We start from the raw sequence: 27,507 nt of genomic DNA on the forward strand, positions 1-27,507 counted from the left end.
ATAATAATAATAATAATAATAATAATAATAATAATCAATTTAATTTATAACACACTCTTCATTAACAAAAATCTCAAAGTGCTACACAATGCAACTAAAAACAAATAAAATCAACAAAAAAAGACAGTCATTTAAAAGCGGAGTAGGCTTGTCTAAAAAGAAAAGTTTTCAGGCCGGTTTTAAAGTCAAACAATAATTGCGGGGCTCTCAAATAGTCCGGGAGAGAATTCCATAGACGAGGAGCAGCCACAGCAAATGCAGATGAACAGATGAACAGATGAACAAATTTTGGAAATATTGCAAAGATGAAAAAAACAGGTTTTAAGCAGGTGTTTGATGTGATTTTCAAATGTGAGATGAGAGTTTATTTGAACTCCAAGGTTTGGGTAACACTTTATTTGAAGGGGTGTGCATAAGACTGACATGACACTGTCATAAATTGACATAACACCTGTCATTACCATAAAGAAGTCTTTATGAATGTTTATGACAGTTGTCATGAAGTGTCATTCAGTAAATAATGACACTTTTAATGCAAAGTTGCTCTAAAGGTTGCATTGAAAGTCCATAAAAAATGCCAACTTTGCATTAAATTATCATAATTTACAAAATCATGCAAAGTTGGCACTTTTAATGGACTTTTAGTGCAACTTTTAGGATGGGAATGTCAAGATGACATTTCTCCTGACTTTGTCCTCCTTGTTGGATAAATCCCCATAAAAGTCTTAACTTTATGAATTCTTATTCTTGCTGGAGACTTGTCACTCTCACCCAATTTCTGTCTTTGGTGGTTATTATGTTACAAATTTTCTCAAAATACCATCACTCTTCTGCAACTCTCTGCTTCCTTAGTGTTTTTTTCTATCATGTCATTTTGCATATTCCTCAACTCCGAATGACAACAAAAAGGAAAGCTTGCAAAAATGATTATATATGCCCTTTAAAAAATGTGTTCAGAAGTAATTCTTCATTCCGTCCTTTGAATCCAAAACTTGAAGGGTGAAAATATGAATCTGATTAATTTGTGCTGAGCAACGTATCACCTATTAAGGCCATCATATCTAACACTCGTTTTTAAAAGAAGTTTAAGTAAGTCAAAATAATCCTTTTTGTGACATCTCACAAGTTTCCTAATTCTAACGTAAACTTGCTTTTTAATTTTTTCTTAATGGTTTTCATCATCCACATGTCCAAGGAACTGGCTTTATGTGGTGATGTACTGTAACAAAATCTTGGAGTTCCTGACAAGTTCTAATATATTAACAAAAAATATCATCCATAAATTTTACAATATGGAATTAGGCATATATGAATAGACTTTAGCTTTGCTTTGTTTAACAAGCAGTATGACGAGTTCTGATTTGAATATCTATCTTTTTTTATTTGATTCCTCGTACACCAACAAAATAAATACAAGTCATTTAACATTCAAATAATATCTTATTTTTTCCTTTTAGTCAATTGTTGGTATTGCTAGGAACACTTTTAAAACAATATTTTTAATCTCGTTACAAATAGCGTACGTCTTACAGGATATTTAACAAGCACTGCATATGTGAAGACATTTTGCACTGCAACCCTTCATTAGTCAAAAGCGTAATTTGTGAAATTCTGTTGCTTAGCTTTTCCACTTGCACAGAGCATCTCAATATGTCAGAACTCATCACATCTGTAAAACAGCTCTAATGAGGCTTCTGGACAAAAATTAAAAAGCAAACAATTGCAAAAGCTAAGCTTAAATGCAACACAGTATTCTGTCCACATTTGCTCACATATCTTCCTGAAAATTGCGAGTCAAGCAGTAAATCCTTATTGTCTGTCATCTGACTTAGATGTCTTTTTTTTTTTTTTTTAAAAAAAAAAAAAAAAAAAAGAAGACACAAACATCACCCACACTCTACAAAGACTCTTCTGACTCTGCACAGACATCATTTCATCAGAAGTGCCGGGATGCTGAAGAGGCCCTTTTCGACTTCTGGTGATCATAAGCCCTCATTCTCTATTCTGGCTCATCGAGCAGCTGTCCAAACAGAGCTGAGTTTGCTCAGGTACTTGTCCTTGATGGAGAAAGCTGCAGTGTGTTAGTTAACGCTGCACACTGTGTTGAGGCAATGTACGTTGCCTAAATCCTGACCCACTTTTAGTGTCTTTGTGCTTTCAGGATTTAGATCAAGTAATATCGAGGGAGATGAATGCCATACTGCCTAACAGGCTGTGTGGAGTGTGTCATGAGGCAAATGAATTAAGCACATATCAGAGCGAGGGAGAGGGGTGGATACCTTGTGTAGATGTATGAAATCCCCCTCCATCCAAAACAATAAGAAATAGATGATCATCCGCATCAAATGTGATGCAGAAGATCATATCGCAAGGCAAACGTGTTTTGATGTGGCTGCTTCACAAGGCGACGGAAAAACTGTTTTGTGAATTGAATTTGAACACAGGAACTCAAAAGGGAGTCGGTTATAAACATTTATTTGAACAGTAGTGACCTTGTATTGCTTCCATCAATCTCTGATGTTAATTACCGTGTGCCATATTTAGAGGTACAGAGAGCGTCATTCATTATGAAGACCCAGGGAAATGACTAGAAGAGAAGCTGTTACGGAGCAGCAGGAGGATTTACCGGCAGGGTTGTAAACTGGCTGTGACATTTGGCCAGGACGCTGGCAGTGGGCTCGACTTACTTAATGAACTAACATGTTCCTGTTGGCAGCCCTAAGTGTACCATTTATTACAACAACTGGGGTAAAGACACAGGGTGCAGTCGGTCAGGTCTGAAATCACAGCAGACGCTAGATGAAAACATCTCACCATTTTAAGAATCAGGATTTTCAAAATAAAATTTAAAAAAATAACAGAGGACAATAATAATTTGTAAAATAAGCATTGATTGCATGGATATCTTTCTCAGTGAATATATTTCTAAAGAGGCTTTTCACATAAAATTTTTCTCATCACAAACATTATATTCCAGTTATGTCATTACACCAGCGAACTAACTGTTCGTCATCTTTTGAAAAAAAAAAAGGGAGTTAGCCTAAAAATACTTTTCTTGTTAGTACTTACGCTGTGTCGTTCAATTTTCTAGAAATTTCTAGAATTCTATTTTCTAGAATCGGGTGTGAATTTCACGCCAATAGCCCCGTAAGTAATAGATTTACTGAGAAAATGTTAAAATGTTCCATGGTAATTTCCCCTATTTTATCTTAGTACAACCAAAGTGAAGTTTTATGAAAACAATAAAACTCTGTGTCTTCTAAGCTACAAATACAAACTCTGTAGATTTTAGGGGAAATGAAAATTATATAGCAAGAGGATATTTTATAGTCCATGCCCATAACAATCAGACTTGAAAGTTTTATAGTCCAGCAGGTGTTCAGCCCATCCTACAAAGTATGCCTGTAAGACAAAACAGAGAGGAAATAAACATGCGATGCACGAAAGGCACATGCCAGAAGAATATTCACTGCATATATTTACACAAATCCTCCGCCATTCATGTAATTGTTTCAAATTCCTGCTGAAATCAAAAGTCATCGGCCGTATGCGGGAATGACGTATAGGTTTTGGGATAATTTGGGAACAGAAGCGTGTGAAATCAGTTTGTGATGGTCTGGAATTGCCAGGCTGCATTTTCAGACACCAACTAAATCCTGCAGGGATCTGAAAAACTTTCCCCACAACTGGCAGGAATGATGACCAGGCTGACACACTGATGATGGAGCCAGACAAACCAGTTAGTCTCAAAATGAGCTGCAGTTCAGTATATAGCAGCAGCGTCATTCCAGCCAACACCAGCGGGGAAGAAGACAAAAAAAAAATCTCAAAAGGCTTGCACATACTCTAACAAATGAGAAATTTGTTTGTCTCAATGGTAGTTCTTGGAGAAAATGTTAATTAGACCGAATGAAATGCTTCAGGATCCATGTTGCAATCTGTCAAAAGTAGTTTGTCCAGCATAGTATTTACTAAAGCCAACAAATCACATGGAAACTTGATTCTTTGTATTGATCACAGTTGTTTACTACCACATTCACTTGGTACTGTCAGTACAAACAAACCTCTGTGACAACAATGACCTGCATTTTCACATTGTTGCACATAGGGATCTAAAAATACATACATGAAGAGTAAATCTGTATACCCCCGGCTATTTTCGCTTAAACAGTTCAACATAGACGATTTAGATTCGATTTCTTCTTTTATTTACATCCTTTGTTCATTTAATAACCTGACATAATTTTCCAATCCAACTACAAACACAACAATTTAGGATATTTTCCCAAGGCCAACCTATCTCTTTTGGTATTTTTACAATAATGGTTTACAATGTTTACTAAAAAAAAAAAAAGACACGCAACAATCTCTCCAAATTGATTTTTATGAGTATGATAAATAACACTTGTGTCCTTGGTTTGTAGCAGTCTGAGCCCTCGGGTCTGACATTTGGGCTGGGCGAGCATCAACTGCGGCTCAGTAATTCCCCTCGATCCACTGGCTGTCTCTTTGCGAATCCCCTGGTTATAATCTGTCAACTAACGTACAACATCCAGGGTGACACTTTTGTATGGAGATGCAGCTTTTAGCCCGACAAAATCAGCTCGTCCTTGAAATGGATACAGAGGTGGGCTACAGCTCCTCACTCTCACCTAAACCTTTGCAAACAAGCCCTTATCATGTTGTTATGAGCAATGAGGGTGCAATTATTAAAGGAAATAAAAACACTCAGCATAAGAATTGGCGGGCATCGTTTATTTGTTTCCAGTTGCTTAGCAAAACCGGCGAGTGCGTAATGTTGCACACTGAGAACGCCTCGCTCTCTAGCAGCCAGGCTGAACCCAGGAGCAGATGGTGTCATTACATGACCACAGAATGTCTTGGTATTAGCTCAAGCTGTGGGAGGTTTATTATCAATCATACATATTTATTTTCATTTTGCCTTCAGAGGACATGTCATTACGAACAGCTCCACAGAAGAATCTGCATAGAAAGGAGAACAAAGTTTTGTTGTTGGATTAGGTTCTTTGAAGGGAAAGTTTATAGAAAGAAACAAATGAATCTGAAGCAATGGTCATATCAGGACTATTCAGTGGCTACAGTCTGAAGAGCTTCTTGCATGAGTGGTGCCTCGCTTTTAAGGGTCTTCCCACACATCCAAACACAAACCCACTTAGTCTTAGTCTTAATTTCACCAACGTGCCTTGTCTGATAGGAACACTTTGAAGTGGCCCAGCCAATTCTGACTTAAGCGTAACATAATCTGTGGTGGGAGCTTAAGATCACGGTAACGGCAAGGATGCATTTAAACTTTAAAGTCATAAAATAATAATAATAACAATAATAATAAAGATGTACTTTTTTGCCTATTTTTTTAAATAATTGTTTTTATCTAGCTTAAATAAAAAATTGAAAATCTATTTTTCAACTCTTTTTCTTCGTGAAGAAAATGCCTTGGTTGAACAGAAGTCGTTTTAATTCCAAATCTGCTTGTGGCATGGCTTGATCATGATTTAATCTGCTCAAAATACATAGAATGCATAGCTCCTTAGATATAATAATGGAAGCAATTTTAGATTTCACTTCCTTACCTGTGGATCTTCCATCATGTCTCACATTGGATTTTCCCCCGAAGTCTGCTTCTGTCTCCGTCTGATTAAATTCACAAATTAACAAAAACCGGAGCCCTTAGTTTATTCTTTACAGAAACAAAATTGCAACAGCGGTTTGTTATTAAATATCAGTGTGCATATTTTTAAGGTTGGTGTGACATCTCAAAAACATCGCCAGAGGTGATAGAGTTGGCAAGGGAACCAAACAAACAGCTGCCAGTGTTTTATTGTGCCCGAGGCTGCTGGCCAGGCCTGCCTTAATGGACAAGAATCACTGCCGAGTCCATGCATGGATTGATGGCAAAGTGATGAAATGCCAGCTCCATGGACCGTAAGCACCTTAGGATGTATTCTTTGTGCAAAACAAAAATAAAACTTGTTCTATTTTTTTTTTTTTTACTAAACTACTTTATTTGTATCTGAGAGGAGTTTTATCTGTGGCATTCAGTTGAAAGTAATCCATGGACAACCATGGCAAATTGTGGATGATTTTTGTTGCTTTTTTTGGCTGATTTGATGTTGGAGGAAGGTTTGTTATGAAAATGAAGCAGACAGTGTTTCTGGCATGCACTGATGCATGGAGCACTTCCAAAACGCAGGTGCAACTAAAGTTTTAGCAGTAACTTGAAGGAACAAGTCACAGAGGAATTATCAACAAAGAGTTGAAAACTGTAGTTTAGGCATTTAAATCCTTTATTTTGTCTTATTTTTTTAATAACAATTAGCAAACATCTTTGTCAAACAATCCTCTCTATAAATGACATCCATTCTATTTGTGTTGTCTTTGTATCAAACTGTTATTTCCCTTACTGAGCAGCTTTTTTTGTTTCTTTACTTGTTTTCTTCCTCAAACGTTATAAAATAAGGAGCATTGCTGTATTGTTGTGGCACAGGATTATTTTCAATAGGTGACAACGACCTTGAAGAACAGTCTGTGTGGCAACATGACACATTCAAGTCCAAACGAAAGAGACATTCGATTAAATATTAATCAAGCTTACAAAATAATTGAAACAAGTCAACAAAAGACTGAAGGTGTCTTACGAAACAATGAACACCTACCCAAGAATTTTCTCTTCGGATGAAGATGAAAATGTGTGACGGGAATCTTCCATCTTAAATGTGTCTTCTTTGTGCCCTGCATGAAAGCACACACACAAAAAGACAATTGTACAAAAACTCTTAGGTCAAAAATAAATGCATAAGATCCGAGAGGAAGTGCAGGAAGGAGCTCTGGATGTATGGAGCATGGAGTAAAACAGCGCTGCCTTTCCGTTACCGTGGCAGCTGGTTGAAAGACAACACCCATCTCTATTATTAAAGTAACATTGCTTAATCAAAACAGATGACATTAACAACGTGTTAATAACTAACGCATTATTTCAGGAGCAGGAATGACAAAGTATTTCAATTTAGTAGAATTAATACTGAGATTTTACATGACATTTAATTAATATTTTAGAGATAATCATAAAATAATTGTAATTTCAGATATTTGATTTTATTGCTAATTTATATTCAGAAGAGTTTTTGTTACATCTTGTTGACATTGATTATGTTTCTGATCCTAGTTTGTAAAAACTGACTCCACTAAGAGTTTATTTTATGATCAATATCAGACCAAAGAATTACTGTACGAGTGACTCACTGGTGCTAGATATTATTTTTCAGTTATTTAACTACTTTTCTTTACAGTAATGTAAGAGCTGATAATGAAAAGAATTGTTTAAATCATTGGCCGTCAAAGTGGGTATAAAATATCACAAAGTCTCATATGTATTGATGCACAGGAGCAACCAAAAAGTTTATTTTTTTTAATTGATCTATACCTTTTAATTATAATTTTTTTTCTCTAACATTTTTCTCAACTAGTGTTTTCTACAAAGTTAAAGTGGAACCATATCTGAATCACACCTTAATCTTGGAACTGAACATTCTGGGTGCACTTATTTGTTTATTTTCATCTTTAATAATTTGATGCTGCATGTAAAAATCTTTCAGTTTTGCTAAGCAGTTCTAAATTTAGAACATTAATATACAATATTTTGCTTAAATTCTGCACTGCTTCTATTCTAAAGTGCAGAGTCTAATCAATCTGTTAATGGATGTCACAGATAAAGCCAAACTGCACCACTACAAGTGAAATTTACTCACAAAATAAAACAAACTGACGCTGCATCCTTTGCTCTGATGGCTTTGAGCATAAATCCTGTTGTGTGTTATCAGCACATTTGTGCAACTTCGGCGTTAGGCCTTACATACATGTTCAAAAAGGAGTACTCATTTAAATCAAGGTTTGTGTAGCAGCTGATGAATTATGAATAGGTCAGCGAGCATGTGGCCTTGGGGATTACATTTTACAGTATTTGCAGAATTACCTGACAATATGTAGAGAGAAAAAAATGCACACACAAATGCAGAAAACAGAGATGCAATACCTGGTCCGAACAGAACAAAAAGAGGCAGGGATTATCTTAATAAAAGGATTGCAGGAGGAGTTCATCAGGTGTTATTACACTGAAATAGTTACGTGTAATAACGTTTCCCCCCCAAGTAGTTATCAGTTTGTCTGAATAAAAAGGAAACTTCAAAAAAGCCATGAGTCAGAAGTCCTGCTTTTGTTATGCTTTGCTTCTTTGTCTTAGTAGTTTTTAACATGTTTTATGTCTTTGTATTTCCAAAAGCACAAACAGAGACAGATCTGAAAATGTGATCGCAATTGTTTCCACTCACCTGCAGTGTTTCTCTGTGCTTTGATGACAACACACTACGGTGTTTTTCAGAATCTATAAGAAAGAGCAGACCATTGGTATAAAGTATGCATAAACTTATATAGCATAATATTTAGACTAATAACCTGCATGCAGTGTAAAGTGTCTACAAAGTACAGATACATCCACATTATATGGTTGTGGGAAAAAAAGTAAACCAATTCAAGGTTAACAAAAAAAGACATTTAATGAGAAATCTACTTATTTCTCAGGAGTGATGAGAAAGTTAGCCGAACATTATTTTAGAGCTTTTTAAAATTTAATTTAATCTTTCTTTTATTTCAGTTTAGCTGAATCTCTTACGTGTGTGGTTAGAGGTATCGAGGGAGATTAATCTTTGGTTTAAAACGAGCAGGTTTACTTTTTTTTTTTTTTAAGTGAAAGTTAGCAGTTGATGGTTAAATTAGGATTAGCATTAAGGTTACCTGTTTAGTGTTTAGTCTTCCTTTTAGTCCCATCATCTACAGTCTTTAATCAGAGTCAGGCTTCGGGTGTGCTAATCACAGAGGTGTTTACAACACGCAGAAATCGCATGGAAGAAATGCACAAACAGAAGGAGTTTAGCAGAGACACTGAGATGTTGCAGGTAGTGACTGAGTTCAGTAGGTTGGGTTTGTTCCCTTAAGCAAACAAGCAGAGTATCAGCCTCAATTAGCCGGACATATTTAAGGCAATGTTATGATATATATGAGAGGAGTTCTTACCTCTATAAAACTCCATAAGAAAGTCAGTGTGAATCAATATGTTTATTCACTTCAGAGACTGGATTGCAAGAAAACAGGTATTAGTTTTGAGTAGAGATCAAATATTCATATTGGGCAAGTTGAAGTTCTTGATTAAACATTTTTGCTGGTGTCTGACAGAAATCTACAAAAAAAAATAAATAAATGAAGGAATCAAAAATTAAAAAAGAAAATTAATTTACAGTTTTGTTATCTCCTATTTATTAAGTATTCCACTCAGGATTTAGGTTTAAGTTATTTTTATTAAATGCTTTATGTACAAATACAGATTACACACAGAACAAAGCACAGTTTATGAATTACACACTGTGGTGAATGCTTTCAGTCCAAACAATAAGGATGGTGTTTTTCAATAATTCCCTAAATTCACAATAAAACCAGGAGTAACTTTTATTTCTGGTGTCAGTTACTTTTATGTTACGCTTTAAATTGGGAGGGGAAGCTGGTTATTGAAATATTTAGAGTTCACAATGTTGAACACATTTTTAAAGAAATCTTTAGATCATTAAGACATTTTACATTCAGGTCTTTGATTCTTGGAAGACTGGTTTCCATTTGTTGCTTTAAAGCAGTCTTTATGTTAACTCTTTTCATAGGTATGTGTTGTTTTATGTTGGTTTGCTACCGTGGTGATATTTTTAGAAAATTTAGCACCTGCTGAAATGACCAAGAAGGCTGCGTGTCCGCATTAGTCTTCAAGAAACACATTTTTCCTGAACATATTTGTTTTTTGTAGACCAAACTAATGAGGGTGTGTTGGTCATGTCACTTAATCTTACAATAAACTGGCTCTACACTGGTCGAAAACATCTTAAATTGCGCTACAATCTGAAGTTTGATTACTTAATGCCAATGTAAATAACTAGTGTAGTTATTTACATGACAATTGGAATATTGAAAGTGCATCTGTTTCTGTAAAAAGACGTCAACTGTTGTAAATGATGACAAAATAAAGTTCCATTTAGGACTGGATGATTAAAATAAAACATACATTTGTGAGGGTAATAAATCCTATGATTTACACGCATGTTGCATGGACTTCCTTTTTCCATATCTTCTTCATCAGTTAATGTATCTTATTTCGAATTGGGGTATTTGAATTTATAGAATATAGAATAGAGGAGATAGGAAAAGTCTGAGATAACTAAAATGGATAGAGTCAGCCAAATTCTATAACAATCAATTAAATGTCAAATAACTCTACTGTGGTCTAACGAATTAATCCGTACGGGCCAGACTGGTGGAAACAAAACACTCCACTGTTTATTACTCTCAAGTGGGGATGCTGTGGTGGAAACTGCAACAGATCTTTTTGTTTATTTATTTGTGGGAATGCATGTTTACTGTCCATTTAGAAGCTCTCATACTGACAGCAATACCATGAAGGCAGATGGCTACCTGCGCTGCACGGATTTAATAGCTGACTTACAAAGTCTAGTTGAAAGTAATAAAGAAGTCGGAAACTGGAGGTGCAGCTGTGGCATTCGTTGCGAGGTAATTACAAAATAGATAATTAACACATTGACGCATGCATGCATTGTGAAACTGTTTCTGTTATGTTTGCCTTCTACAAAAGACTTTTGGAAATATTTGATGAAACACTTCATTTTCCTAACATGATTATCACTGAATATGTTCCCAATTAGACAGTGTCATCAAATGATAATAATAGAGATCAGCACCTTATGTTCCAGTGAAACAGGTGACACCTGTGCTTTTCTTCATATAACAATATGTTCTGTGTCATTATGAAGCATTAATCTTTTAGTGTTATGTTACTTTTCCCCCCGTCCTCCTGGGCAACTGCTCGTTTTATTTGTGTCAATGTTGGAACAATTGACTGGCCAACATGGGATTTTTCACAGCCTTTGTGAACATTTTTTTTTTTTGCTTTCCAACTCCCGTCTCTGAACATTTTAATGATGCTGACACACAAGCAGAACAAAAACAACGGCCTACTAAAACGTAGGAGGTTGAAGTCACCGCTTTCGCAACGACTGCTTGACTACGTCTAATTTGGTGAAAAGAGTAGGGGGTTGGCTTGCGAACTTTTAATAACAACTCCAATGAAGCCAATAAATGGAAACCAATCTGTTACAATCACACACATACTCTGTATGAACAAGTCTGTCAAAATCGTGAAATTTCTGCAATAGGGACAAGTGAGTTAATTTAAAGAGCTGATTTAAGAACAATCATCTTGTACATGGGGGGTATGTTTAAAGGTAGAAAAGAGACTTGATTGTGTATGATTTTATTCACACATCAGAATATTATCGATCATGTCTTTTTTTTATTTTAAAATTTGATGATGAGATAGGGAAAGTTACAACATTTCTTTCTTTTGTTTTTTTTTGTTGAAAAAGTTGAAAAAAGGTTTCAAAAGAGAAGCGGAGGTCACAAATCTGGAGCACCTTCAGTATCTACCATAGGGATGTTTTCTGTAGCCTCCTCTTGTCAGGCGTAACGCTGGAGCTTTGAGAATGGGTCTGGGGCTTGTCCACTCTTCTTCTGTGGGAATATACCACATTCACTTCTGTGAAAACTAAATCTCTCAAAACATATGGTGCACATACTGTATGTATTGAACTCTTGTCGTCTCAGAATATTTCAGCAAAGAAAATAAATTACATCCTGGGAAATACAGGGTTCTCTCACAGCAGGAAATTACTGTCATAACCGTTTTTTCCTCTACTGGACCAGTACTGAGATTAGACTGTCAGAGACTCCTTCCTTAAAGGCAAATTACATAAAGTTGACCACCTTTGCTATGGCACACTGCGCTGTTTCCAAGTAAGAGTGTTTATGAAGCAGAAAATCAAATTATTGGCTGCTTGGTTTTACTTTGGTCTGACCTCAACACCCCAGTGCTTAAATTCATTGTGCTGAAAATAACTGAACATGCAAAAAGACAACGACAACCAGCTAACCGCTGATTTCATTAGACCTTGCAAATGGAATTCAAATAATATTTTATACTCAGAGGGCATAATTTCAACATTTATAGATCTTTTATTTTCCAACGGTATTTAGGCCTGTAGATCACAACAGTCAAATCCAGCTCTGTGATAAAAAAGTTATCAGCCATATCAGCAATATTAATATTGGATATCAATATTGGCCCAAGTTTTTTTTCCAAATGTAGGAAAAAAAACTGTTGCAGCTAATTATCATTATCATGCACACTTTATGCTCACGAACAACACCCTTAGTTATCTCACTTTGGCTGTTTACGCTCTGCTATGTGATATACTGAAATATATCACAAAAATATATCCCTTTTGGGGAGGGGTTGGATCTCCAAAAGTTTTTTGGTCCCAGAAAAAGCATTTTTTAACATTAAAAACCAGTGAATAGATTCATTATAATTTATCTGTTTGTTTGTTTTTTTGTTTTTTTTTAATATACTTTGAAGATTTATTTTAAGTTTCCTGACTCCAGCATAAGATAAAAATTAAAGTCTCTATTGCTGCAGTTTCAAATATGGTATTCTAGAAAAAACATGTGTTTGGACTTGAAGAAGTCTAAAGATCATGTAGTTTGCAGAAGCATCCAAGAATGATTCATATGCACACAACAAAGGTTAGCTCTATGGAAGAAAAAAAAAAAAAAAAGCCTTTAAGGGCAAAACACCCAAAAGGAAAAACAGCTTGTAGCCTCATGAGGTTCCACTGGCACATCCACAGTTTCACAGTTTTAGTTAAATGCAGCTTGCAGTCAGGTATCGTGTATCGTAGGAGGGGTGATGCGTAGAGGAGCGGCTCCCTGGGTCAGGAAGTGGGCTGCGGGGCTTGTTTCTTTGTCTCTTGGTTGGTTTTAATAACAGTGTAGCAGCTGTTCGGGCTGCAGAAACTGCCAGAATGTGTGTAACATCCTACATTGTGCTTGTGAATATAGCTAATTACCTGAAATAATAGTGGAAAATTACAATAGCTTTTTTTCTCCTTCTCGACAAGAAAGAGAATGCTAATTCCAAATATATTACCAGGCCTAGCACTACACTTTTCCCAGTGCAAGTATTGAGAATAGGAGCTAAATTGTACTTTAATTTTATGATTGGTATTAATAAGTCTAAGAATGCGTTACACAGTAGGCAAAGTTTACTCGATAAAGAACTCAATTAATCAGCCTCAAAGTTGCAGAATGATTTTTATTGAGGGGCTAATCAAATAATCAACCCCCTTTTCAGCTTTAACAATGGGTTTTGTTGAACTTTGTCCAAATTAAATACTCTACACTGGGTCCTTGTCAGAAGAAAAGGGTGAGAGTGACTATAGTTCATGAAACAAACTTCTTTTTAACAGCAAGTAAGCCACACTTACCATAGCTGTTGTACGATTCATCACTGGTTCCGTGTCCATGTTCATAATATTCTGAAATGCTATAATAAGCACACAAACAAAGAAAAATATTCAGGATAAAGGATGCACTTTAATGTATAAATAATGCACAAAAACAAACAAAAATAAGAAACATATCTGCAAAGTATTCATCCCACTTGAACTTGAATCTTCCAATTTTGAAATTTGCAACAGCAAATTTCAAGTCCTAATAGACATTTGGAATTATGAAACATGCTAAATTTGTTTATTTGTTAGTTCATTAAGTCTCTATTGGCTTCATACAGCTACACTGAATTGTCTTACAGTTTCTTTCTATGCAAAATTGCTTAAACTCCGACAGGTTGGGCAAGCTTCAGGAATTATTTTTGATTAGGAATCTAGAATCGTGCCTTTAATGGTGGCAGCATGTTGGATTTGTTCTTTTTGGAGACTTTTGTTCATCTCTCATCGGTTGAGGCATTGTGTTTTCGGACGATTATTCCCTCTGGTTTTGGATGCTGTGCAGCTGGAAAGAGTCTTGTGCCCTTTTCTTTTTATTTTCAGGCATGTGCTGTGATGCATAACCATGGCAACAAAGTTGTTGTTTTTCTCGGTTTTGTTCACAATTGGGAGCACCTGATTGTCATCCCCAAAGCTCAAATAAGACCTCTTTTGCGACCACAATAGTTGAAACAGAGGATTCATGGATATTGATCAAGGCCAAAGAGAGAAAAAGGAAGTTCAAACCATCGCTTCCATTGATCATAATGAGTAAGGATCATGTTCGCCACTACAACACGTCTCTGCCTGGCTTTCCAACCATACGGCCATGAGGTGGATTAGCAGTGCCTCTCCACAATTGATTACGTTGTTTAGTACTTTACTGTGAAATATAGTCTCTGTTGCTTCAATATTGAGCCTTTAGCATTTGTGACAACCATGTAAGAGTTATAAAATAGTGTCTTCAGTCTGAGGCTTCTAGTAATTGGTTACCTGACCTACTGCTACTGAAGATTCGAATGCGTGCCCACAGCATCACAACTTGACAACAACTCTACAAAGATGCTCAGACGATATGAGTTACGACAACATTTAATGCCCCTTTGGGAAAAAATAAAGTACTTTTTAACTCCACTGAATTCTCAATTAGATTTAGGTCTGGATTTTGACTTGACCGTTACAACACATAGTTTATAAAATACTCACCCTGCTTATCAATCCTTGTCTAAACTGTCAGTATCACTCAACCGTGAACAAAGAGTTTTTCATCTGAAGTTACCGACCTTTAAAAGCAGCTCATAAATGTGTAGCTTTTACTCTGTGGGACAGCTCATTAATCCAACAACAGATGGGCTCTGTAATGCTTAGAAACTTGCCTGAAGAGGTGTAAATAAAGCATTTGTTTAGGACTGTTCGCATCTGTGAGTTAATACACATTTGGTGCTCCAGTGGGGATTTTCAACAACACTGTGGAGATTGTGGGATTTACTGATACATTTGAACTCCTCCCGTTGTTCAACGATGTGCTTTTAATGGCTATTGGTAGATGGATGCCACAGCTTCTGTGTATGTAATTTTACTACTTTTTGTTACGTCTTATTCAGGTACTAAAATATGTGGTGTTGGGCTTAGAGAAGTATTAGAACCCGCCCACAGAAAATGGGTAAAGGCACCTGAAACAAAATGATTTTCAGATTGACAAAATTTAGAAAACTGCAGCTTTTAATTTGAATTTATTTTTTCGTCAGTGAAACAATAGCCTCCAAACTGATACTTGAATTGAAAACCTTTGTATCTTTATAAATGCTCCAGATATCTGTGCAGGGAGCTGTTTTTGCAGTTGTACGTGTCTGTAAAAATCACCTCTTTGTCTGAGTGCTGTAGTTTTCATCATAGGCTTCATAAGTCTCATCTTCATATTCTTCATCATATCCGTCTTCATAGCCCTGCAAGAAAAGAAGCAATAAATATTAAAGCTGACATGTTTTCTCATTCCTGTCCAGTGCAGCTATGTAAAGATGAATACATAATACAAGCCATACTGAGCTACATGGGAAAAGGCATTCCTTTCAGTCTGTAATGCCCAACAGCAATTATTGATTAAAGCTGGTGAAAGAACATGCCTCACTTTTGGAGCCTAATGAGCAATTTCTGAGGCTCAAACCGGATCTTGAAAGTTTAGACATACAGATATGGATTTTTGGTAAAGAAGTGTAAAAATCCTTAAAAATAAATCTCATTCTAAAATTTTTTTTATCAACATGCAACTTTTAATTTGAGCATATTTAAGTAGAAGAGAAAGAAAAGAAGCCACATTAGCTAGAGAATAGTTTTTAACAAAGTCACTGGTGGCACAATTGTTTGTACCTGTAAAAATCAGCTTAAAGGCATAAATGTAATTATAGCATTTCCTGTATTTCTGCTTTATTTTTGTAAGTTGACCAAAGTTATTGGGAACTTTTAATTGGTAATCCATGACTTGACTTGTTTCTTATATATATCCCCTGGGGATATAAGAAAAGAGAAAGAGGACATTTTCTTTCAGTACTTGCCACTAGAATAGATGAGGGCCCATATTTATCTTGCAACCACACAGTAATACGACAGTAAGAGAAGTAATAAGGAAAACCTCCAAAGGTCATTGCTGGATAACTACAGCAAAGAGTTGCATATTTGGGTCAGCAAACCTCCATAACAACCATTAAAGGCTATCCACATAGCAACCATGTGTTTAGGATTACTCTTTGCACCAACATTACAAGTGAAAGGAAGCATTTGTTAAACCAAGTTTGAACTTTAAATGGAGTTTTGTGCTTTGATTCGGTATACTAAGCTTTAAAAAAGGATGACTATGTGCTTAGAAAAAACTGACATACACTGTAAAATATGGTGGAGGATGTATGTGAAAGGGTTTTTTCCTCTATTAGAAATGTCATTGTTAGAATGTATGCAGCCAATGAAACTAAGAGAATAAATATGAGTCATTACTGAGCATTTTATTTGGATGGTGAATCAAAACAAATTGGCAAAACAACACAGAGAAGGTTCACAAAAAAATAACCTTCTTCAGTGATCATCACAGTCCCCAGACCTAAGATGTTGGGAAGAGCGGAAGAGCAGACTGCACAAGAGAACCTTGGCCTCTGGATGATTTAGACAGATTGTGGAAAGAGGAATGGCCAAAGTTTCTTTTCTCTTTTTGGTTCAATCTTGTGAAATGTTAAAGGGAAAACTACGCGATGCCCCGTTGGCCAAACGGGGTCGTGATATCAGCAGGTGTACAGAGATTCGATAAAACCAGGGTTGCTGATAATTTTTTTCTGTGTCCATAGTTACTTTTAATACAGGTAAAAAGACCAGGCAGCAGCTGGTAATGTTCAGCAAAAAGAAAACTGACTAAACCACATGGAGCACACAGCAACAACCGCCTACGCTCAGATGTTTAGCCAAATATCTTCACTTGAGATAACTACATAAAAAAACATAAACAGAAATACATTACTGTGTTACAAAAATCTGGAGTTTGAACTTCTGCTTGTAAATATATTATATTATTATATATATTATGCAACTGTTTAAAAAAAATTATATATCATAATTAGTATAATTTTTAGCTCATAAGATCCTACTGATAGGATACTATGATTTTATTGGTGGTGCTAAATCAAATGTCAATTCAACCAGGAAAACGACCTGAGATGCTTCACAATCCTATTTTTGGTCTTCTCATTTTTCCAATTTCCATTGATTTACTCATAAAATCCACTTTAAAAGAGCTGTTTAGTTTTACTGTCCAGTGGATGAGTGTTAATAAACTCTGCAGAGATACTTTCGGTTACGACTATGTGCTGTGAGTAATTAAGTTTTACGAGGTGATGTGAGTGCCTAGTTGACGTCTTTCTCGTGGATTGGGTAGAAATTCTCCCACACAGGCACCACTAAATCTGGAAAATGCAATTTCACATTCTTTCCAAACTTTGGTTCCTTTCAGATTTTCTAATAGCTAGAACTTCAAAGATGTCTTATAACACTCATAAGACAAAAGTACTTATCTGAGACTAAATGATGAATATTTACAAGTTGAAATGTCCCATCTCAGCAAAACAAAACAAACAAAAGAAAACAGATAAGATTTATGAAAGAAAACTTGATGCAGTGATCTACATGTTGCGAGCCATATGTGTAAATATTTTAGAGGAGAAAGCAACTGAGAAAGGGGCGAAACTATAATGAGCTGAAACTAATTGACCAATTACTGAATACTACTCAAACATCTGAGTAAACAGCTGCTCAGCTCAACAAAATTGTGATTGTTTAAAAAAAAAAGAAAAGTAAGGATACTCTTGTTGCGATCCTTGCGTGCTAGTTTTCTTTGTGTTTTGACCATTTCTTTGTTGCTTATGTACGCCTGTTAGGTCTTGCCATACTTAGGTCATCCTTCTACATTTGAATTTATTTTTCTTAGATTATTGTAAGGCCTTCCTTTTCCTTGTTGGTTGCTATGTCCTTTAAGTCTTGGTTCATCTCCGTCTGCATTATTAGTCCTCCTGCCTCAGTTTCCCTTTCTCCTTGCCACAGCTGCACCATATTTCTTCTGATTAGTTTATCCCTGCCACAGAGCTTCAGCTCCTGATTTTTCATTGTTCATTGCTGGATTCTTCCTTTGCTTGTTTCCATGCTCGTGCTCCTTTTCCCATTTACCTCATGCAAGACCTGTAAATTTCTCTTTTTATTATTAAAACATACAAAACTGCATTCTTTTGTGACTGCCTACATCTTTCCCTGCCTCAAGCAACCAAAACATTACAACTGTAAGATCTCCGTCTGTGAGTTGTCATTAAAGCGTCATGAAGGTTGGCCGGAGCTGGCTCATTACTACACCCCAAAACCTTCAGAGTGTTGAGGAAAGACCCAGAGGATGAAGAGTGAGAAAACACAGCCAAACTTGGTTTTGAAAAGCATGTTATACCAGCTGAAACTCTGAGAAAGATGCCAGGATGCACATGGTGGCAGATTCTGCAAATCGTGCCTTTTCTCAGTAGACATTAACACTGAGTATTTGGATTTCTTTTTTTTTTTTCTTTCAATATTTAGCCCTTGCAGTTTTCTTCTTCTGTCTTTGGTTTTTCCAATCTTAGTTGTTTCAGATCCCAAAACAAATTTTAACATCAGATAAAGATAACCCAAGAAAAAAAAAGCAGTTTTCAAAATGATTAATTAATTAATTAATTCGTTAATTAATTAATTAAGGAACATAGTGGCCACACTCACATTTGCTAAAATACAACTTGATCATCCCATATTTTGGAAAGTTTGTGTCCTGTTACACCGGTTGCAAAGCTAACACGTTTTCAGAAAAAGAACATTATAGCAGCAGACAGACTTGATGGTGGTGACTGCTTTGCTGCTTCAGGCCTTTAAATTTACTTTTTAACAGAAAGTCTTTAAGAAAATGCCCAGCCATCAGTTTCTAACCTCAAGCACTCCAGCACCTCTGAACGTCTGACATTCAAATTAGTTTAAATCATCTGAAACATTTCCGTGTGACAAAAAGGGAATATTGTTCTTTCATAAAATTGACACGTAAATGTGTTGGCAGTCTTGTATCAATACGTGTGTGTGTATGTTTCTCATTTTTTTCTGTTTCATTGCTGATTTACAGTTGCAGTTTTAAATATTTTCATTTCAAAAGCCTGACCATGAACTTAACCTGCAAAATACAGTAGTTGTTACGTTTTGAGATATGAATTATTTCATGCTACTGTATTTTGAATAAACGCATTTTATGTAATGCCATTCATATGACTTGAAAACAGAGCATATTTCTGAGAACATCTTGTAATGTTCCTCAAAATGGATTTTAATTCAGTGACAAGTGAACAGATGCCCCCAGGTGTCCTGAGACTGCAGTGGAACCACACAGCAGCCGCAACTCCAGTAAGCTCACCTCAACATCTCCCAACCATCTGCACCGAAAGACTTTCAAACAAAAAATAAAAAAAATAAAAAATTGCAATTTCATGTATCAGTGAAAGGTGCTATTTAAATTAAACGTATTTGCTTACTTACCGCATTATGTGATTTGCTGATCATAGTTATTGATTATATCTTATGAAGGAAAATTGACTAGGAAGATCAGCTCTGCTTTATTTAATTTATTTTCGAGCACCAATTCAAAACTAAAAAAAATCAACTCAAGGTATTTTACAAGAAAAACAGCTTTAAAACACATTATGCAGCATACAGTCAAATCAATCTAATTCATTAGTATAAGCTCAGATTCAAGTTCAGATACTACCAGTCCAATTTGACCACAATTATAACATTTTATATAGTCAAATTCAGTTATTTACACATTTCCAGCTATTTATCTAGTTAGTAAGCCATTTCAATAAAATCTGGTCATTTACTTTGTAGCAATTCCTTCTTCTGAGCAAGGATGTGGTAAAAGTGGAAAGAAACAACATCCTTTTAACAGAAGTGGTAAAATCAATGACATAACTAATCGATAACCACAGAAAGATAGAAAAGTTTAGGTTAAGGTTCTCCAGCCATTGCTTCCTCAGTAAGATAGGAAAATTTGTCTAAGTCGACATGACATCAGATTTCTCTGCGTTGTCATTTACAGAAGCTATTATTGCAATTTTACATGGAACACAGAAACAAACCTGCTGGATTTTTGCAGATAAGCCATTGTAGAAATATGATTTTAAAAAAAGATTGTTTGGGTTGGATGTGGTTCAAAAACAGTCTAACGGCGGGAGATGAGGTTTGGGTTGGTCATGCTGTGAGTTTATCTTGGAGCAAACAAGAGATAAAATTAACTACACAACTCGCAAACAGTGTGGCATTGATTGTTAAATATGAAAGTGCAGAGGGGATGTGTGTACAACATAATGATCCTTAAGTCATAACAGAGTTCACAAGTCTGTGCTACACAAGGTGCAAAATGAAGGTTTTTTTTTAAATTACCCTTTCCTGTTCTAAGCATCACAGATGTTTAGAACAATACGTTCTAAACATCTATGATGTTTAGAACGTATTGTTCTAAACATCACAGAACAATACATTCTGTGTATTGTTCACAGAACGTATTGTTCTGTGAACAATTTTGAGGGAAATATTTTGGGAGATATTTCCCCCAAAATATCTCTTTTGGGGGAGAAATATCCCCCAAAAAACTTTCATTATTCTCATTTATATAATTTGAAATATCAGGTGTATCAGATAAACACAAACACAAACATTTTGGCAAGGCCTCTACATTTGAACGAAAAAAATCATATTTAAAAAAGCTGGGAGAAACATGTAAGACTTCATTGTATTCTCTTTTTTTTTTTTTTTTTTACCTCAGAGAGAAAACCTACTCTTTCATGAGAACATATCTAAAAGAAAGCAACTCCACATAATATTCTGTCAAATGGTTTATTCATGAGAACGGGAATAATCAGTCTCAGCAGACCAAACAGTCCAAGTTGAAAATGATGTGAGGCTACGGTGTGTGCAGTGCAGAGCAGTATAGCCAGCTATTGTTTTCTTATGTAAAGTGTTGGATTTTGCTCATTAAGAGAGATTTGGAAGAATCTAAAGTGCTCTTGTTTCTTTTTCATCATGATCTAATTTCCTCTAATCCTTTTCTGAACCTGCTATTTAAAATAAAGCTCCACTGTAAGATATACGAGAATCACTTCCCTTTAAAAAAAAATAAAAAATCAATTGCTTTTAATGTGTTAATAAAATGTTGTGCCAGATGCGGCCCCGGAGGCAGACAATACCTTCCATTTCTGTCTGTAGCAATACAGAAACAGTATAGCTTTCAGTGTTGAGTTTGTCTGTCTGTCTTTTTTTTTTTTTTTTCTTTTTTTTTTTTAAGGTTTGGGACACAAAAGAAGAGACATCAGCATGAGGGACATCTGTGGTGGTGACATAAAAGAAATTACATTTCCTGCGCTTGTACACAGGATCGTCTCCCGTTGAGTAATGCTGATTCAAACCGCTCCGCTTTCTGTGTGGCTTTATTTGTGCGAACATGAATTTGACTAAATTAAAGTTAGGGATTATGTCAGGGATTAAGTTGTTCAGGGGATCCTCTATTTCTCCCGTTCCTGCATGAGTCTCTCCCCACAATAGCAGAGTCAGAAACCCGCATATCTCAGTAATTAAACATTTTGTGAGCTATCCCATACGGAAATTGGCTATACTGAACCACGACTGTAAAGCAGTCAGTGGATTAATTTTTGAGAAATAATGGGTTATAAAAATAAATCTTCCATTTTCTTTTCTCTTTTTTTCCCCTTTTATTCATACAAAGTCATATAACCCAAAAATGGACTGCGTTTAGGCATTGCTTTTCTTGGTTTAGTCACCAAAGCTTTCTTTATTACAAGTCAAATTCATGCTAACACAGACACACATACACAGGTTTTCTACCTGTTGGTAATTGTGGAAATTTTATTCTAAACATGCAACAACCTAGTTTACTTTTTCTTGACTGGGAAGATCTGTGAAGCACCTCAGCTCCCCATGAGGAAGGTATTGATAAAGTTATCCAAAGGTTCCAGCTGAGTCACATCTTTTGATTAAATATTACAATGCGATTGATTGAGATATGCTGTCTGATGTCTCATTGTATTTTAACTGTATGCCAGAAGATAAAAAAATAAATCCAGACAAAATTAGTCTGAGAATCATTTTTTGCTGTAAATAGATAAATATTATGTAGTTGTAACATTACTGTAACAATGCATGACCAAGGATGTATGTTGCACAATAACATTTTAAGAATAGTGCTTATTATTTTTTTAAAAAATAAACTAATCTTAAGAAAATGCCATAATAAATGTAGCTTTTGCCCAAAGTTTGAACACTAACTGTGAATCAGCCAGTGATGGGAAGTTCAACTCTTCAGAGAGTCGGCTCTTGTGGCATTCGTGGCTGTTAAAGAAGAGCAAATGGCTCTTATTTTATTATCTACAGCCTCATATAACATCTTAACTTGGCAAATATGAATGGCAAATATAACTATCACAACAGCAGGTGCAATTTGCTGCATGTATATGATTCCTATCTAAGATGTGAAAAGTCAGTGTAAAACATACAGAGGTTAGAGGTCACTACAATACCTACAGCTAAATATATATATATGCCTGCAGCACATGAGTTCAGTCATATTCAATAAATTAGGGTATGCATTCAGATAAGGTCCAGTAGTCAGATTAAAAGTACCTTTTGAAAATAGCGTTTAAGGAGATATTAAATATACCTTTCATTAAGCTCACATTTCTGCAATAAAAATGTGTTTTCTAATTGGCCTAATTAATATTCTAATCATAAATGTCATGTTTTCATTACCTCTAAGTGGAAAAACGTGATAATTAGCAAAAGTAGAGTCTTTCAAACATCTGTGTGTAATTAATCTATATAGTGTATTTCACTTAGTGATAAAGTTCCTGGAATAAATGGGCTTTTCAATAATATTCAAATGAATTGAACCTGTATGAATAATTTCCCTTTGTGTTTCAAAAAGGCCCTGCCTGAGACACTCCCCCACCAACACGTTTGGCTCAAAAGTTTCGCAAACTAGGCATAAGGTACTGCCAGACCAGATGACTGTGGTAGAGGAGAAGCTACAGTCCTCAGTGCAGTGCTCCACGGTTTGATTTCTGATTTCTGGCCTAGGCTATTTGCTGCAGGTCTGTTTCTGTTTTACATCAGACTCCCATTATCATATTGTCGTTCTAGAACTAGACACTCAGGAGATATGCGCTTCGGCATGTCATACAGATGGTATTTTGTCACATATATTCTATATGTTTAGCTGAATGTTACTATTCCATCTGTAAAAATGTGAGCTTTACTGCAACAGTGACAACGAAAAGCATCTTTGCGGACGAGTATTGTTTGGCCTGTCAGGAGTCAAAGGAAACAGAATCATTTGTTAATCTCTCCTCAGCTTATCTCTTTTCGCTGACCCCAGTATTGCTTTCATGCGTAACATGCATTCAGCTTCAAGAGGGTATTATCTGTAAACAGGCCAGCCTCTAATTAATGAGGCTTGATTCCTCCAGTTTGACACTGATCTGTAAAAACAATTAACTCTAGTGCTTTTTAGCACAGCAGAGGACATAAATCAAATGTTAACACAAGAGTGAAGTCCTCGCTCGGTGTAATTAGGACAGCGAGAACCTAAAGGCCCTTAGCACTGTGCTTCATTATCAATTGACAACCTGTATGTCCCCTGACAGTGACTGATCTTCATAGGGAGGTGCCTTCCAAAGCCCTCTATGCGTAACTGAACGGCGGTTTAAAATTAGATTTGCTGGCTTTTGTTTCTGTGAATAGATGGTGTTTTTCGCCTTTTGTTGCTGCTCATATAGTGTGGAACTGAAAGAATTGGTTTGATTTTGAATCTTTTTTTTTGGTTTTAATAATTTTATGCAAATGTAGCAGCTGATAAGTTACATTGAACTATTTTAATATGCATAAAGAAATTTGTATAATTAGTGTCGTAATCTTTCACAATAACTGCAGATTGAATTCCTGCATCCCTCTTGAATAGTTGTAATTACAAAAAATGTGAACAATTGAGGAGATCCTGCATAATTCTGGTTTTATAGTTGTTTGTCTTTTTTATCACAATAAAAGGTGTATTTCTTGTAGTTTTCGTATGTGATGTTTATGGAAAGATTATAGGAGAAGGAAAAAAAGGAAAGATGAAATTATACATACATTTACTAAACCAAATCTACCCATCATTTTCACAAGCACCAGAAAAATTGAAGAGCACATTAATGTGGTAAGGATCTTATCTCTCTATGAACTGGACTATATATCTTGACATGCTGTTCTCACAGTCCAGTTTTTCTGTTGAATGTCAACTATGATGGACAACAAAGGTTCTATTCTATTCTATTCTATTCTATTCTATTCTATTCTATTCTATTCTATTCTATTCTATTCTATTCTATTCTATTCTAAATTCTGTGACAGCCATTCAACACTAGCCTGGAGGTCACTCTGAGCAGGAGGGAGCAGCTGGTTAGTCTGGCCAAGGGTATTGGATGTTTTGGACGGTTCACAGTTGGACGAGAAGAAGAGACGCGTCACTGAGAATTGTGGAGATGTGAAGAAAAAGCAAAACATGACTTTGCAGCATTGAAGTGCAAAATAAAAGCATTTATCTCAACCATTGATGAGGCTTGGTTGTGAGTGACTAGGATGACCAAGGATTTTTGGCTGATTATCTCTGTCTCATTGCTAGACATTATATTTGATATAATAATTCTACATAAAGACTAAGGACCCCATGAGGAACCTTGTCCCTCACAGGACCCTGTTAAAGTGTCCCTCACTTTAACCCTGTGAGGGACAAGGTTAAAGTTATACATAAAACCGCACAAGAGATTTCTGAATAAACTTTATAGGAAACTATTGCCCAAGTAATGTCTGGTGTTCATATTCACCACACAGTTATTCTGATATCAGACTTTGTTTACTTTAGTGACATTAAGTAAATAATGATTGATAGTTGGTGCTAATGAAACTGATATAGAAACCAAACAAATCAGGCAAGTTGGTGCTAAATGTTTGTATTTAAATTGCTAACAGGGGCTATTTGATTTCCCATCACAGACGGTGCCAATTCCTAACGGTGCATCCGAGCTCATTGTGTATTCTACTGGAGACTTTTTATGTTATTTTAAATAACTTACTGAGCATGTGTGCTGCATGCACCTGTTTTATTAAACAAATGAGTTTCCGGATGGAAAATTACCATAGTTAATATAACAAATGATTACTCAGCAGTGAATATGAACCCATTGTTATATAACGTAATTACAGAGAGTAGGCGTTAAACCAAGACATTTCACTTGCTCACTTTCAATAAATGAGTTTCTTAATCTTTTATGTTCGAGATTTTGTTTTCATCTTAAAAGAGTGTCGTTTTTCTTCTCTCTTTTTCTTAAAATCCTCCTAAAGCTCGGTGCCTAATGACATTAAAAGCATTTTCTCCATAGCTTTGATTCAGTCGCATGGTTCAGGATTAAAAACCATGCTGTAAGTTTCAATTCTTGCTATCTATTTGTACTTGCTGTCTGTTACTGAAAGCTGTATAACACTTTAAATCCTCTCCTTCATCATCAGTTCTGACATTAAGGGATATCATTTGATCCAGAAGGGATTTGATCTTTAACACTGAGCTAAGGCCATGGTCCTGGTCCATCCTGAAAAGCATCAATCACATCTTTTATCTGCTCCCAGCCTTCCTTTCACACTTTTCACTTTGAGTTACTCACACTGTTTATCTCGCTGCTTCCCGGAGAACGAGTGCCATTTGTTCACTAATGCCTCTTTAAACTGCCACTAAACAATAGCTAGCAGTGGTAATGTTAACACATCAGCTGCAGCCTAATGCAGTATGCAAAACCTTGGGCCAACATCTAATGGCAGCTTTCTCAGCAAGAGCATTGTAATCTTCATTATTCTAAAGAGCCAAATAGAAAAAAATATTTTTTTATGCCAATTAGCAAAAAAAACCTTACATTTGTCAATTAAGAGACACATAAAATTTTCCCCTGGAGGATCTGGTCCAAGTCACTGGGGAGAGGGAAGCCTCTCTACTAAGGCAGCTGCCCCCGCAACTCAGGCCCGGATAAGCAGAATATAATGGATGGATTCATTAAATATTCTAAGGATACAGTACAGAGACATTATTCTTGTTCAAAATTTAAGAAACCTATCAGATTAAGCGTGCCAAGAAAATATTCTTGATGCAATCTATTACACTGGGATTAAAGAAAGAAGATCTTTTGCTAATCAGATAGCTAGTTACAAATACTTCTTTTATTAAGTTACATAATTATTTCACCACACTGGTATCAACAGAAAATGATTGCATTGTTTTTTCAGTGCTGAATAAACTTTCAGACACTTGGAGCAAAGACTTGTTCACACAGCAGGCAAACGCAGCGCAAATCGGATTTTTTTTGCCCAGAGGTGACACGTATCTGATGTTTTCAAAGCAGTCTGAAGTTTTTTACCTCCAAAAAACCTCATTAGTACCACATCCAGATGTGGTACTAAATCCAATATTTTCTTGTCTGCATTCTGAATGGTCATGTCACATTTTATTAGACTTTTATGTCATTGACATGGGACTTGTGTCATAATTCGGAACCAGCAGAAGCTAGTCGTGGTAAATCCCTCCCCTCCCTATGCATTGCTATGGCAGGCCCCAATTACAATTTTTAAGGCTGTTTCTATTTTATTCTATACTATTAATAACAACACTTTTTTTAAATCAGCAACTTTAAAGACTCAAGGACACTTTACATTATGAACAACACATAATGGCAACACCATTATTGAAAGACTCAATAAAGATAAAATAAACCCAGACACATCACCATGCAGCAGTGACAGTTAGGACAATAATAATTGTAGCATTCAACCCAAGTAACTAGATAATAATCCTCAGTCAAAGCAAGGTAGTACTCTGGGCGGGGCCCGGGGAACATTAGCATTTCACTAATAAACAATTATGGACAAACAGGAGAAACAAATACTAATCAGTTTGAACTTTTTATACTTATTTATGATTTTTAAATATGATGGTGTCTCCAGTAAACAAGAAAAAATAAGAGCTACTTTATTTTAAACTCACTAAGAATTAAGAATTTTAGCTTTTAAACCTTGTTTATACCTGTAGCGATATAATTAGGACACAAGTCAGAAAAAAGTTTAACATCAATTGTCCCACAATATTAATATTATTATTATTGTCTTAGGGCAGAGATGTGATGCCAAATTCTAATCATCCGTCCTGACCCCTGAATGAAGACAACTCACTTCAGAAGTGTTGCAGTCCTTTAAAAGGTAGAATAACATTTACTGTCACTGCACTGGCTTTAACTTCAATGACAGCATGACAGAGTCCATTTATCACTACAGTCTCCTGAGTCTCCCTGTCACATGAAGGTATGGAAAAAATGCTACAAACATTATGGAAACATAAATCTGTCATACAGTCAGTAAGTACAACAGCAAGCAAAAGAATCCA

General features: G+C 35.7%; 1 protein-coding gene across 1 annotated transcript in view; it reads right to left on the bottom strand.

The window, feature by feature from the left end:
• Positions 1 to 1,837: 1,837 nt before the first annotated feature.
• khdrbs2 (KH domain containing, RNA binding, signal transduction associated 2) overlaps positions 1,838 to 27,507 on the bottom strand; it is an 84,194-nt gene continuing 58,524 nt past the window's right edge. Inside the window, 7 exon segments of the mRNA XM_008429838.2 lie at positions 1,838 to 3,402; positions 5,592 to 5,652; positions 6,675 to 6,750; positions 8,346 to 8,398; positions 11,554 to 11,637; positions 13,449 to 13,507; positions 15,312 to 15,394. Of these exon segments, the coding sequence (XP_008428060.2) occupies positions 5,606 to 5,652; positions 6,675 to 6,750; positions 8,346 to 8,398; positions 11,554 to 11,637; positions 13,449 to 13,507; positions 15,312 to 15,394 (402 nt within the window). The 3' untranslated portion in view covers positions 1,838 to 3,402; positions 5,592 to 5,605.

This window comes from Poecilia reticulata, linkage group LG15, assembly GCF_000633615.1.
Source record: "Poecilia reticulata strain Guanapo linkage group LG15, Guppy_female_1.0+MT, whole genome shotgun sequence".
In the NCBI taxonomy this organism is placed as follows: domain Eukaryota; kingdom Metazoa; phylum Chordata; class Actinopteri; order Cyprinodontiformes; family Poeciliidae; genus Poecilia; species Poecilia reticulata.